The sequence below is a fragment of the Vicugna pacos genome, chromosome 10, assembly GCF_048564905.1.
Source record: "Vicugna pacos chromosome 10, VicPac4, whole genome shotgun sequence".
Taxonomy (NCBI): domain Eukaryota; kingdom Metazoa; phylum Chordata; class Mammalia; order Artiodactyla; family Camelidae; genus Vicugna; species Vicugna pacos.
Window position 1 is genome coordinate 50,514,730 of NC_132996.1, and position 11,725 is coordinate 50,526,454.

Genomic DNA, 11,725 nt, shown 5'->3' on the forward strand with positions numbered 1-11,725 from the left:
TAGTATCACGACTACTTAGAAAGGAAAGCTTTCCCTCTAATCCATTTTGGCATCTCTGTAGAGAATCCCAATATTGGTCTTCTTACCCCTTTACCTCATGAGTTGCAAATCCATTTTGAAGAAATGTTTTAAAATGATGATTGGGCAACAGTTACGGTACCATTATAATTTGCATTTTAAAATAAAATTTATGTTTGTTCTCCCTCATTTTAAATATTTTACTTTGGGACTACAGTGTTTAAGTTCATCATGCATTTCATATATTCAAAACACTATAGAATAATATGAACAGGAATAAATTTTATTTCAAATGTAGAAAGATAGATCATCTTTTTTTTGATGGGGGGGTGGGGGCGGGATTAGGTTTATTTATTTACTTTTGGAGGAGGTACTGGGGATTGAATCCGGGACTTCATGCATGCTAAGCATGCACTCTACCACTTGAGCTATACCCTCTCCCTATAGAATAATAGGTATTGATATATAGATACCACATCCCTAATATTGTGCTGTTTTTAAGTACAGAAGACTTAAATAAGCTTTTACTTAACAAATCTCAGTATAGGTTGTACATACTAAACAAGCATTTAACATTATTTGGCAATCAGAAAAGCTAGTTATTCATCCCCTCTGGATAAAAACTAGTATTTTAGAAACAAATGCATTCCAGTTCCAGCAAAATTCTCCTCTGTTGTACTAGAACGCTTTTTGTGTCATGCTTTCCAGGTATCAGGCAAAATCTAATCAAAGATTTAAAACTATTTTTAGCTAACCTAATAACTATATAGAAAGTTGGGATCTTAACCCACTTTTAAATTTGATTAAAAAATTTTTTTAGACCTCACGAGGAGAGAAGGTAATAGAGATTCTTCTCATCTTAAGGCATTGATTTTGCAGAGAATTGAAGGGCTTTAAAAGTTCACTCTGTGATTTCATCCTTATCAAAGTGAATTCTGCTTTCTTCTCTGATGAGATTCTCTATTGCTGCAATATCCCTACACAGCCTGGGTGTGCTTTTCATTTTCTTGGAGAATTTGCTGATTAAGGCATGCTTTTTTGGAAAGGGTAAGAAGGTTAGTTTTAAAAAATAATTCATAGATCTTTGTTAAACTTCATTCATATGTAGCTCGTTAGGCTGAGCTCCAAGGGTAAAACACCCTGGCAGTAGGATAAAAGCTTCTGTGAAGAAAATAAATGCAACAAAGTCAACACTCTCCTTAGGATTAATACTTAGACTATGTTTGTACAATAAACATTGTAAGATTATTTTTCAATAGGAAAAGAAAAGAATTGTATTTTTTTATGGCTGATCACCATAGGCTTATGGCTGATCACCCAAGGTTACTTTTATCCAAAACCTAATTATCTTTAAATAATCTGCCAGCCCATATTCAAAGTAAGGGCTACAATAGGCTGGAAATATGAAATAGTGAACTTACTCTAGTAACTGAGTTTTCTGATCTTGAAAGATGTCCATAAAATCTTTTAGTCAATGCTCTAAATTGGGGTGATACTACCTTACTCTATTAAAGTTTAGTACCATAAGATTTAATATTTGCAAGGTGCTTGCAATGTATGTCACAAACTTATTAACATCAGCAGGATTGACATAGCTAGTAATCTTGGTTTCTAATTTTCCCAGAGGGAAAGCAAAATGGAACATGTTTGTCCTGGAGTTCCAGCAGCTCTCTACTAGAAATTCTAGTAGATTAAACCACATTGATCAAAGCTTAGTTTGTATCATCATATTTGGCAGAAACATTTATTTTTTCCTTTTCCTTTGGAGATTGAAAAGACTGTGCCATCCTGAATTTTATTGAATCATGTAAACCATCATGGCCATTAAAAGTGTCAAGTTGTGATACATTCCCCCTTTGGTGACAAGCGTATAAGATCTTATTACAGCTTTAAAGAAGAGAATACTAAGCATAACATAGTTTGTATAAAAAGATGAACATTTTACCTTCTGGAGGATAAAGATGTTGAGCAAGATTCACTTTTCTTTGACTTTTATCAGTGGCAGAACTATTTGAAAAGGAAAATAAAGCTACAACTGCAAACTTTAAAAGGAGTGGAGAGTTTAACGAACAATAAATAATTCAACTTTAATGCATTTTAAATTGGTACAGTAGAGTAGCTTTATAACTTTTTTTTGGAATGATACACCACAAGGTGGATAGAAAGTATCTCACTTAACAGATCGCTTTGTTAGTATTATGAAAGTTTTATGCAGGGGAATTTTTTTCATAATCTTGGTAAGAATTTTAGCAATTCATAAATTTAAAAGTTCTGTAAGTTAACTCAGAGAAAGGTTTTTTTCTCCTTTATTGAGGACTATTTTCTCTTTCACAGGTATTCCTGCAACACATGGTAAACCCACGAGTTATTCAATAAGAGTAGATAATACAGTTCCCCTTGTAACTCAGGCCCCAGCTGTGCAGCCACTACAGATCCGACCAGGAGTCCTTTCTCAGGTTGGGAATAATTCGTTATTTTTGCGTATGTGCTGTCCTCTGTATACTCAAGCATAGATACTAATCCATTTGTAAATATCAGCCTGTGCTGTTGGAAACAATGAAAATGACCTGGGTGGGAATTTGATCCTTGTAAATTATTGAATTTAACTTTTATAATTATTAGATGATTGTTACTTTAATATATTTTTATTTTAAGATGTAATACTGATGAATTATCTGTAACTTACTAGTGTTTCTTTTGTTTTTTGTTTTGGTTCTGGTGCAGCAGACATGGTCAGGTAGAACACAGCAGATGCTGGTACCTGCCTGGCAACAGGTAACACCCATGGCTCCTGCTACTGCTACGTTAACTGCTGAGGGTGTGGCTGGTTCACAAAGGCTGGGAGACTGGGGGTAAGTTAAAAACAAAAATACTTCTTTGTGAACAGTTTGCAAAATAGATCTTGGTAAAGTAGGGATTCAATTTTTCTAAATTTTCTCCCTAGGAAAATGATTTCACACGGCAGTCATTATAGCTCAATGATGCCACAACCTCTTTTAACCAATCAGATCACTTTATCGGCACCTCAGCCAATTAGTGTGGGCATCGCACATGTTGTCTGGCCCCAGCCTGCGACTACCAAGAAAAATAAACTGTGCCAGAACAGGTTGGTATTGATATTTTAACTTTCCTCTGCACTTTGAGAATCATTAAAATAAATTTTGCATGTACACCAGAGGGTCACTCTGTTGTATTCAAAATGACCTCTTTGATAGCTTTGTTACAAACACTAAGCCAGCTCCCTTCTCAATTTCTCAGAGGTATTTTGGTAAAACTAATGGAATGGGAGCCAGGAAGAGAGGAAATAAATGCTTTCAGTTGGTAAGATTGTCTTTATTGCCCTTTTGATTCATTATCTACCTATAATTTTAGACACTCAAGATACCACATTTACCAAAAAATGACCATTTGATTGTATGTAAATGCAATCTGCACTGATATTTCTGAGATATTTTATATATCACAAACTCATGATCTGTATGTTAGTATGTTATATACATAATCTTGAACAAGTGGACATTTGCATTGTTCATTATATCAAGATACCTTAGAAAAACGGCATGTATATATTTTAATTATGGAAATGACTCATTATTCCTCTGATTGCAGGAGTAATTCATTGCAGAATACCAATATCCCACAATCAGCATTTATTTCTCCAAAGATAGAAAATGGAAAAGATGTCGGGGAAGTAAGTTGTATAGAAACACAGGACAATCATAACTCAGAAGGGGAGGCAAGAAATTGTGAAACTTCTATCAGGCAGGACTCTGATTCATCAGTTTCAGATAAACAGCGGCAAACCATCATCATTGCTGACTCCCCGAGTCCTGCGGTGAGCGTGATCACCATTAGCAGTGACACTGACGAGGAAGAGACGTCGCAGAGACATTCGCTCAGAGAGTAAGTGCCAAAGGTGGTCTCCTCCAATTTTGCTGCATTCTTAAATAAGGACGATGGCGCCCTCTGGTGTGGTGGGGAAAATCTGATTTATTCCCTGTCAGTGTCCTTCACAGCAAACTTCCTGAATAGTGTTTATTTAGCATGATCATTGTAGCGTTTTCCCGGTATTTATGAGCTTTAGATTTTTGTCTGTAGGTCACTCTTAACTGTTACATATCCTTAAATAATGGGGGAGTATGTTCTCATTTTTGACTCATTTTTCCTCTTCCCTCTTGTACTAGATGCAAAGGTAATCTAGATTGTGAAGCTTGCCAGAGCACTTTAAATATCGATCGGATGTGTTCATTAAGTAGTCCTGATAGTACTCTGAGCACCAGCTCCTCAGGGCAGTCCAGCCCATCCCCTTGCAAGAGACCAAACAGGTAAAGGAATCTCAGTAGCGGTATATTATAAATGTTAAGTCTGCTAAGAAGCCTATGATTTCTTTTGTTGTTTAAATTAGTAAATACCTGCCAGTTTACCACAGTGACTTCTCTCTTGAGTATGATTTTTGAACTAGATCAGCTTTTTATAAACTCAGGTTTTAAGTAGTATAGAACAGATCTAAATGAAAAACTGAGGTTCTGTAAATGATTTTAAAGAATCATTTGTTTTTGAAAGGGTGAAAAAGCCACACTCTCAACTTCAACTCCACTGACTACTATTGTGACTTAAATTTGGAATAAGACTTATACTCTAGCAAAATAAAAAGGAATGTTTTGCATAATAAAGTAATGACCCACTGTCACTAGAGTGTTTGCTGATTTTTTTCTCTCAGTAGTGATTGATCTTGCATGGTTTAATCCGTATTTCCTTCCCACTTTCCTTTTGGCCAGGGACATGTGTTGCCACTAAAGTAGTGCACTTCTCCTAACCTGCATGATACACTAATGCATTCAGAGATGATCTGTAGAAATGTCAGTGAAATACATTTGATTTCAGCTTTTAGAAATTCTTTTTCTAGTGGAAACAAAATTTGAAAAGATTTTCGGTCTTAATTTTATTCATTTATCTTCTCTTTTTTCCTCAGTCAAGGAATATGGTATTAAATACTTACAACCAAAGCTCTGTGGAAGATACAAAGAAGTTTTTACACTTCTTTGTCTTATAAATTGTTTATAATGTGGTTTATTTTAACTATTTTGGGGGAATATAAGATGTGTATGTATAAATGTGTAAGATACAAAAATAAAAATATATAACTGAAATATACATATAGAAAGAAATGCTTCAAATAGTTAAGCATGAACTGAGCGATTAAAGCAGAATAAATATTGTAAAAAAATCCCAAGGAGAGAGGGGATTAGGGCCCAAGGGTGAAGACGAGAAGAGAAATGAGGAGTGTGACTAGACCTTCGGAGAGGTGGGAAAGACCCTTCAGATAACTGGTTGGTTAAAAGGATCCAAATTACCACTAAAGGCACATATATAACATTGGAATTTAATCTGAAATATCTGAGTTACATGCTTACATGTTTATGCATTTCATTTAAATTATCCAGCACAATATTTCCTTTGTAGTGTCTTGGTAAAATATTCTGTAATTTATAAAATGGGATTTTATGAACTGCTACTAAGGATCAAGTGGGAAGGGAAAGGAGGGACAATTAAGTGCCAAGAGGGTAGTATTCATAAACAGACAGAATTAGGGTTAGCAATCTGAAGAGAGAATTAATGTGAGAATCTAGGAAATCTGTGAAAATTATACTTGGACAAGGAGAAAGTTATAAAGAAATATAAAATAATTGAGTAAGGGTCTCATCAATTTGCTGGAGTCTGCAAGTTACTTAACTTTTGGTTTAATGTTGAAAACCATTACTTATAAAAAATGCTGTCTTGCAGTATGTCAGATGAAGAACAGGAAAGTGGTTGTGATACAGTGGATGGCTCTCCAACATCAGATTCTTCGGGGCATGACAGTCCATTTGCAGAGAGCAGTTTTGTGGAGGATACTCATCAAAACGCAAAACTGGTGACCTCTGCTGACACAGAAACCAAACCAGCTGTTTGTACTGTTGTGGTGCCACCAATGGGACTAGAAAATGGATTAAATGCCGATGAGCATATGGCAAACACAGGTAAACTGAATCGTCCTTGTTTCCCTGATTGTCTTAATTTAGGAACATCAGAGCCAAAAGTCATCTGAATTTCCAGCTTGACCCTGCCAAATCTGTTGTATGAAAGAATTATCTTCTAACATTATCCAGTCCTTGGAAACCATAAGATCTCTTTTCCTTTTATTTAATTTTAAGGGTCTCAATCACTATTGTGTAAACTATCTAAAGAGCTTTCTAATTTTTAATGAGAAGGAAAAAGCAGCTACTCTTAATTTTTTTTTTTTTACTCTCAATATTTTGTTGTTGCCAGATTCTATATGCCAGCCATTAATAAAAGGACGATCTGCTCCTGGAAGATTAAACCAGCCTTCCACAGTGGGTAATCGTCAGCAAAAATTGACATCAGCATTCCAGCAGCAGCATTTGAATTTCAGTCAGGTATGTTTGTGAATTTATGAATCTTTGGGATTCAAATTCAGCAGTTTTCCAACTGGGGGAAAATAGATTTCCAAACTGTATACAATCTTGATAAATTTTTCCCTTTTCATTATCCCAAGTGACTTAAGGGTGATTGGCCTAATAACAAGATACTTACCAGATTATCCATAGAACTTGCATTCTTCAGAAAGATTAGGTTCTTAGGTTTCCTTAACTAATCATTTTAGTGTATTTGTTGTCTTAGATTCTTTAAATCAGAATGTACACAAATGGATTGATGGCTACATTTCTTATGTGTTCGTCATGGTGGTGATGAGAGATGCCTTATTGAGTACTTTCCATCTGGTCGGCACTGTGTTTGGCAGTTGTGTTTCATTTTCAGGAAAGAAAAGATCATAGGTATTGGAGTCTGACCTACGTTCAAATCCTGGCTTTGCTAAATACTTCGTATTTTATGTTGGCCAGGTCTCTTCAACAAATTTGGACCACAATTAGTAGGAATAATAGCTATATTGGGGGATTTTTTTGGAATTAAATAATGCCATATATGTAAAGTGTTAGTCTTACATAGAGTAAGTGCTCCGCAAATGGTAACTGTCAGTAGTGGTGGGAATGTAGACATTCCTAGCAGCAGTAGTGGCAATGTTACTATTATAATAGTATGCAGTAATACATGTTAAAATGTATAAAATCAATTGATCTTTTTCTCTTCTCTATACCAGGTATAAGCTAAAATCTGAGAGATGCTCTATGGGTTATCAGTCACAGAGTATCTTGTAATTTCCGTATTTTTCTTTCTTTTTAACTTATGTATCCAGTCTTTTTGTTTGTTTTGTTTTTGGGTAGGTTCAGCACTTCGGATCTGGACATCAGGAGTGGAACGGAAACTTTGGACATCGAAGACAGCAAGCTTATATCCCTACTGGTGTTACCAGTAATCCATTCACTCTTTCCCATGGAAGTCCTAATCACACAGCTGTACATGCCCATCTGGCTGGAAGTACGCACCTCGGAGGACAGCCTGCTCTGCTCCCGTACCCATCATCAGCTACGCTCAGTAGTGCTGCACCCGTGGCCCACCTCTTAGCCTCTCCATGTACCTCAAGACCTGTGTTACAGCATCCAACTTATAATATCTCCCACCCCAGTGGCATAGTTCACCAAGTCCCAGTGGGCATAAATCCCCGTCTGTTACCATCCCCAACCATTCATCAGACTCAGTACAAACCAATCTTCCCACCACATTCTTACATTGCAGCATCACCTGCATATACTGGATTTCCATTGAGTCCAACTAAACTCAGCCAGTATCCATATATGTGAAAACTCAAAAGAGTATATATTGAGGAAGCTCAACGATATAAACATTTGATTAAAAATAAAAACATGGTATTTAATAAATATTAGCCATGGCACAAGAAAATTATTTTTGAATCATGTAGACTTGGGTGCAATTTAAACAACTTTGAGCTTTAAAAAAAAACTCACTTTTAATGTGTTTTGCACATTTGGTATAACTTGTCTTTGGTCATGTTATCTTCTTATGTAGTAACTCTAGACAGGTGACTTATGGGAGCAGAAGTCCAATTTTGCTCCTGCTATTTTTTATAAAATTGCCTTCTAACTAGTGCAAGACACGTCCATATTTGGGAAGCCATTCTGTGTACAGACTTAGAGCAACAGATGCACATGTGTCAGAATTAACAGCATACAAGTGAATTGTGTTATCTGTGTCTTAGTGTATAAATGTTGGGTCACTTGCCTAAGAAATTGAGATATTGTTCTTTACATTTGCATGTGTCTTTGCATGGGCAAAATGTTGCCTAGACTTTGCTCTTAAATGTTGTTCTAATAATCTCAGCTGCATTGTAAACCGTTCCCACACATAGTGCCTTAAATATTTGAGGTTGTTAATGTTATTACCTATATATAAATGTTGAGGACTGCAGCACTTATAAATTCAGACCTATTCTTTAGTTTCCTTTGATAGAGTAATGTTCATTTTTGGTTTTGTGTGGTATGATTTCAGGTCGTAGCTGTTTTTTCCTTACTAAGAGGGCAGCATGTTTGCTATAGCTGAATTCTGCTGTCTGATTTTTCAGAATGATCTAGCTTCAAGAAAAGCAAGCAGGTAGTAGTGCTTAGGAAAAACTGATTCAGTATCTAATGGATAGTTGATAACTGTCACAACACAGCATTTTATATACTGTTAGGTGAAACTGCAATACAATCTAAGTTTATTTTGGGAGTGTTTGCTGTATAATTGGGTTTAATAAAATGTTTAGAGGTGCAGTAGGCATGACTTTGAGTAGATAATGAAAGAAAATGCAAAATGCTCATTGATTCATGATGTGGTTTCATCTTAGCTTGGGCAAACCATGCAGTATTTAATAAATAGTAGCAGAATATTTACTATTGAAGCTTGAAAAGATGTGAGTTCTTTGTGTGCAATTTTTCATTTATGCATGTGAGAGGGTTTTTTTTTTTTTAAGTATTTTTACATTGTAGTACTTGTTTTGCTTGTTGGTGGTGTTTGCTTATTTAATACATTCCGTCAGGGACAGAAATTACATGCTTTTTTTCCCCCCCTAGAAGTGTGTCTTGGGTTTTTCCCTCTTTTTTTTTTTTCTTTCTTTCCTGGGTGGTGGTTATGTTTAAATGAAGTTGCTTTTACAGCACCAAAGACTTAATCATCCATTTCCTATATAAAAGGTAGCTACTTTTTGCATAGACCTCAAGTATATTGTAGTATAGAGGTGGAATTTAAAGGAAGGTATTAAACAGGCTGTGTTTTAGCTTATGGGCAAGTAATAAATTGTATCATTTATCTTGAATGTATCATAGATAAGCTGCTATATAACGATTGCCACTTCAGATAGCTGTGAAATTAGGTGATTAACTAGCTGTTATTTAGCCTTCTAATTTCTGTATAAGTCTAATTACATGAAATAGAAGTTGGGGTTTTGATTTTTTACTTTGCTTTCCTGTTTGGAGTGTCATTGTAACTACTGTATTGTAAATGATGGAAAGTAATTGCATATGTTATTTTGGGGTGTGTTATTTGCATCAGTATTTTATCTCTATTAATGTTTGTGCTCATCACTGCATATAAAAAAAACTTGGATGTATCAATGTAACTTAATTTTTTATTTTCATACTGGCATTGTAGACACTTGAGAAAGCTGTATCTTGCAGGCTTGACTTAACTTTTTTTCCTTAAAAATCTGGAATAATAATCTTAAAGCATTTACTGGAATAAACAGTACAAAGCATTTGAGTGCAAAACTCTCCAAATGTTTTGGATTTATAGCATTTCTTTGATAAATGAATTGCATATCACTAGTACAGCTCTCATTGCATTGATAATAAGCTAATAATGGACAGACTTTCCTTTACTTCATTAATACAAGCAGTGTTTTATTTAATTATCATCAATGAAATAAATGTGCCTGAAATTGATTTTAAAAATTACAGTATTAGATCATAAAATAAAAACCAGCAGTACATTTTTAGTCACACTGAAAATGAAGGACTTAATTTTCCCCACAAGTTTCAGTGTTTTTAGTAATCAATTCTATGCATTTTATATAAATAGAAATATATATAACACATAAAAAGGAGTAGCCTAAGATTAATTTAAAGTATTATTTACAGATGGCAAATTTATGGAGTCACTATTTAAGTAAACTTGCTGCCCTCCACAGCCTTCTAATTTTATTTCTATCATCCAGCAGATTACTGATACCTACTCACTCGTAGGAAAAGAATCAGTGCTGGCAGCAGCGAAAGTTTCAGAAACACCAAGTGCAAAGGATTGATTGATGTTTGTACCAAGTACAAAACTGGAGCAGTTTTCTTTTTGTTCAGGGCCATGTTTTCAACCCTGAAACGTCATATTTTCTGTATTTCAGTTCTAAGACTGAGATGTCTTGTTAAATTGACAGTGAATGGTAAACTTCAATGTTTTCATAATATAATAAGTACTGTTTGAGAAAGGTGTGCTCGAGTTAAGTACATTGCTTTTAACTGATTCTAATCATGGGCTTTTTATGTGTTTAAAAAGAAAAATTCAAGATCCTGCTAAAGTCTAAATTTAGCATATTGACAAAAGAATCTGTATTTATATACCCTCTTTAAAACCATTTTTTTACCAGTTTTCTTTGGTTTTACTGCTTTCTTAAATAAAACACTGCATGACTTCCAAGTTGCATATTTGCATTACTACTTTAATTTGCAAATTATTTTTAATCCAATACCCTGATATTTCATTTCTTTTCCTTCAGGGTGTTTAAATATGTTACTGTAGTAGCAAAACTCTTTCATTTAAAAAATTTCTACTACGAATTTTAAAGTCTTGGTTTGTGTTAAGTAAAAGTTAAATCATACACTGCAAGGTGTAGGAAGATTTGTTTTAATGAACCCAATGATATAGATTTGATTACTAAGTTTGAACTGTTAACTGTTTTACAGTTTTAGACTTGTGGCTTTCTTTCTTTGGTTTGTTTGTTTTTGCTTTTACTTCTATGCTACACTAGTTTGCCATGTAGCAGTTGCACTGTGCAATATTTCAATAAGGACTGGGAAAATTTTTATGGATGTAATGTCTATTATGGTTTGCGATAGTATTTCTCTCTAGTTCTCAGTGATTTAAATGTGACCAAGCCTTCTGTACTTTGTCACAAAAAGCGGGTTTTCCAGGTGACTATTTTGGTGAGTGTCAAAATAAGAATTTATGGTGTATTACTGTCGATTCACTTTGAATTAAAATATATATATTGCAGCAAACAGCTTGTTGACTTTTTTTCCAACTCAGTACTACTTACAGGGTAGGGAAGGAAAAGGTTAGTGGCATTGAGTTGCCCAACTTTCAATCATCTCATTTAATTCTCAGAACCACCTATGAGATGGGCATTATTATCTTCACTGAAGATCAATGAAGTAGGCACGAAATGCCTAGGGAAGTTGTCCAGAGTCCCAGCGCTACTGGGCGGTGAATCTGAGCTGTGAGCCAGGCTGTCTAACCATAACTAATCTACTCTCCAGCAGTTCTTTTATACTGAATTAGTAGGGTATTTTGAAGATATAAAAATGTGAGACTTCAAAAGAATGTGGTTGTAGTAGGCCAATTTAGGTTATGTCTTCGACTACCACCTTAGACTTCAAGGATCTAATTTTTTTTTGGAGGGGAGGCAGTTAGGTTTACTTACTTATTTTTAGAGGAGATACTGGGGATTGAACCCCAGACCTCATGCATGCTAATAAGCTCAAGG

General features: G+C 35.0%; 1 protein-coding gene across 7 annotated transcripts in view; it reads left to right on the forward strand.

The window, feature by feature from the left end:
* Nucleotides 1-11,240, forward strand: part of HIPK3 (homeodomain interacting protein kinase 3) — a 79,775-nt gene extending 68,535 nt beyond the window's left edge. For 2 of the 7 annotated variants that reach the window (XM_072969757.1, XM_015251860.3), the window contains exons 9-17: nucleotides 2,353-2,474; nucleotides 2,743-2,870; nucleotides 2,963-3,124; nucleotides 3,277-3,339; nucleotides 3,628-3,921; nucleotides 4,203-4,343; nucleotides 5,803-6,038; nucleotides 6,328-6,455; nucleotides 7,302-11,240. In XM_072969757.1, coding sequence (XP_072825858.1) covers nucleotides 2,353-2,474; nucleotides 2,743-2,870; nucleotides 2,963-3,124; nucleotides 3,277-3,339; nucleotides 3,628-3,921; nucleotides 4,203-4,343; nucleotides 5,803-6,038; nucleotides 6,328-6,455; nucleotides 7,302-7,778 — 1,751 coding nt within the window. In that variant the 3' untranslated portion in view covers nucleotides 7,779-11,240. The remainder of the gene's footprint in view (nucleotides 1-2,352; nucleotides 2,475-2,742; nucleotides 2,871-2,962; nucleotides 3,125-3,276; nucleotides 3,340-3,627; nucleotides 3,922-4,202; nucleotides 4,344-5,802; nucleotides 6,039-6,327; nucleotides 6,456-7,301) is intronic. The other 5 variants (XM_072969758.1, XM_006198326.4, XM_072969761.1 and 2 more) reach the window with 3 other exon arrangements.
* Nucleotides 11,241-11,725: the final 485 nt, after the last annotated feature.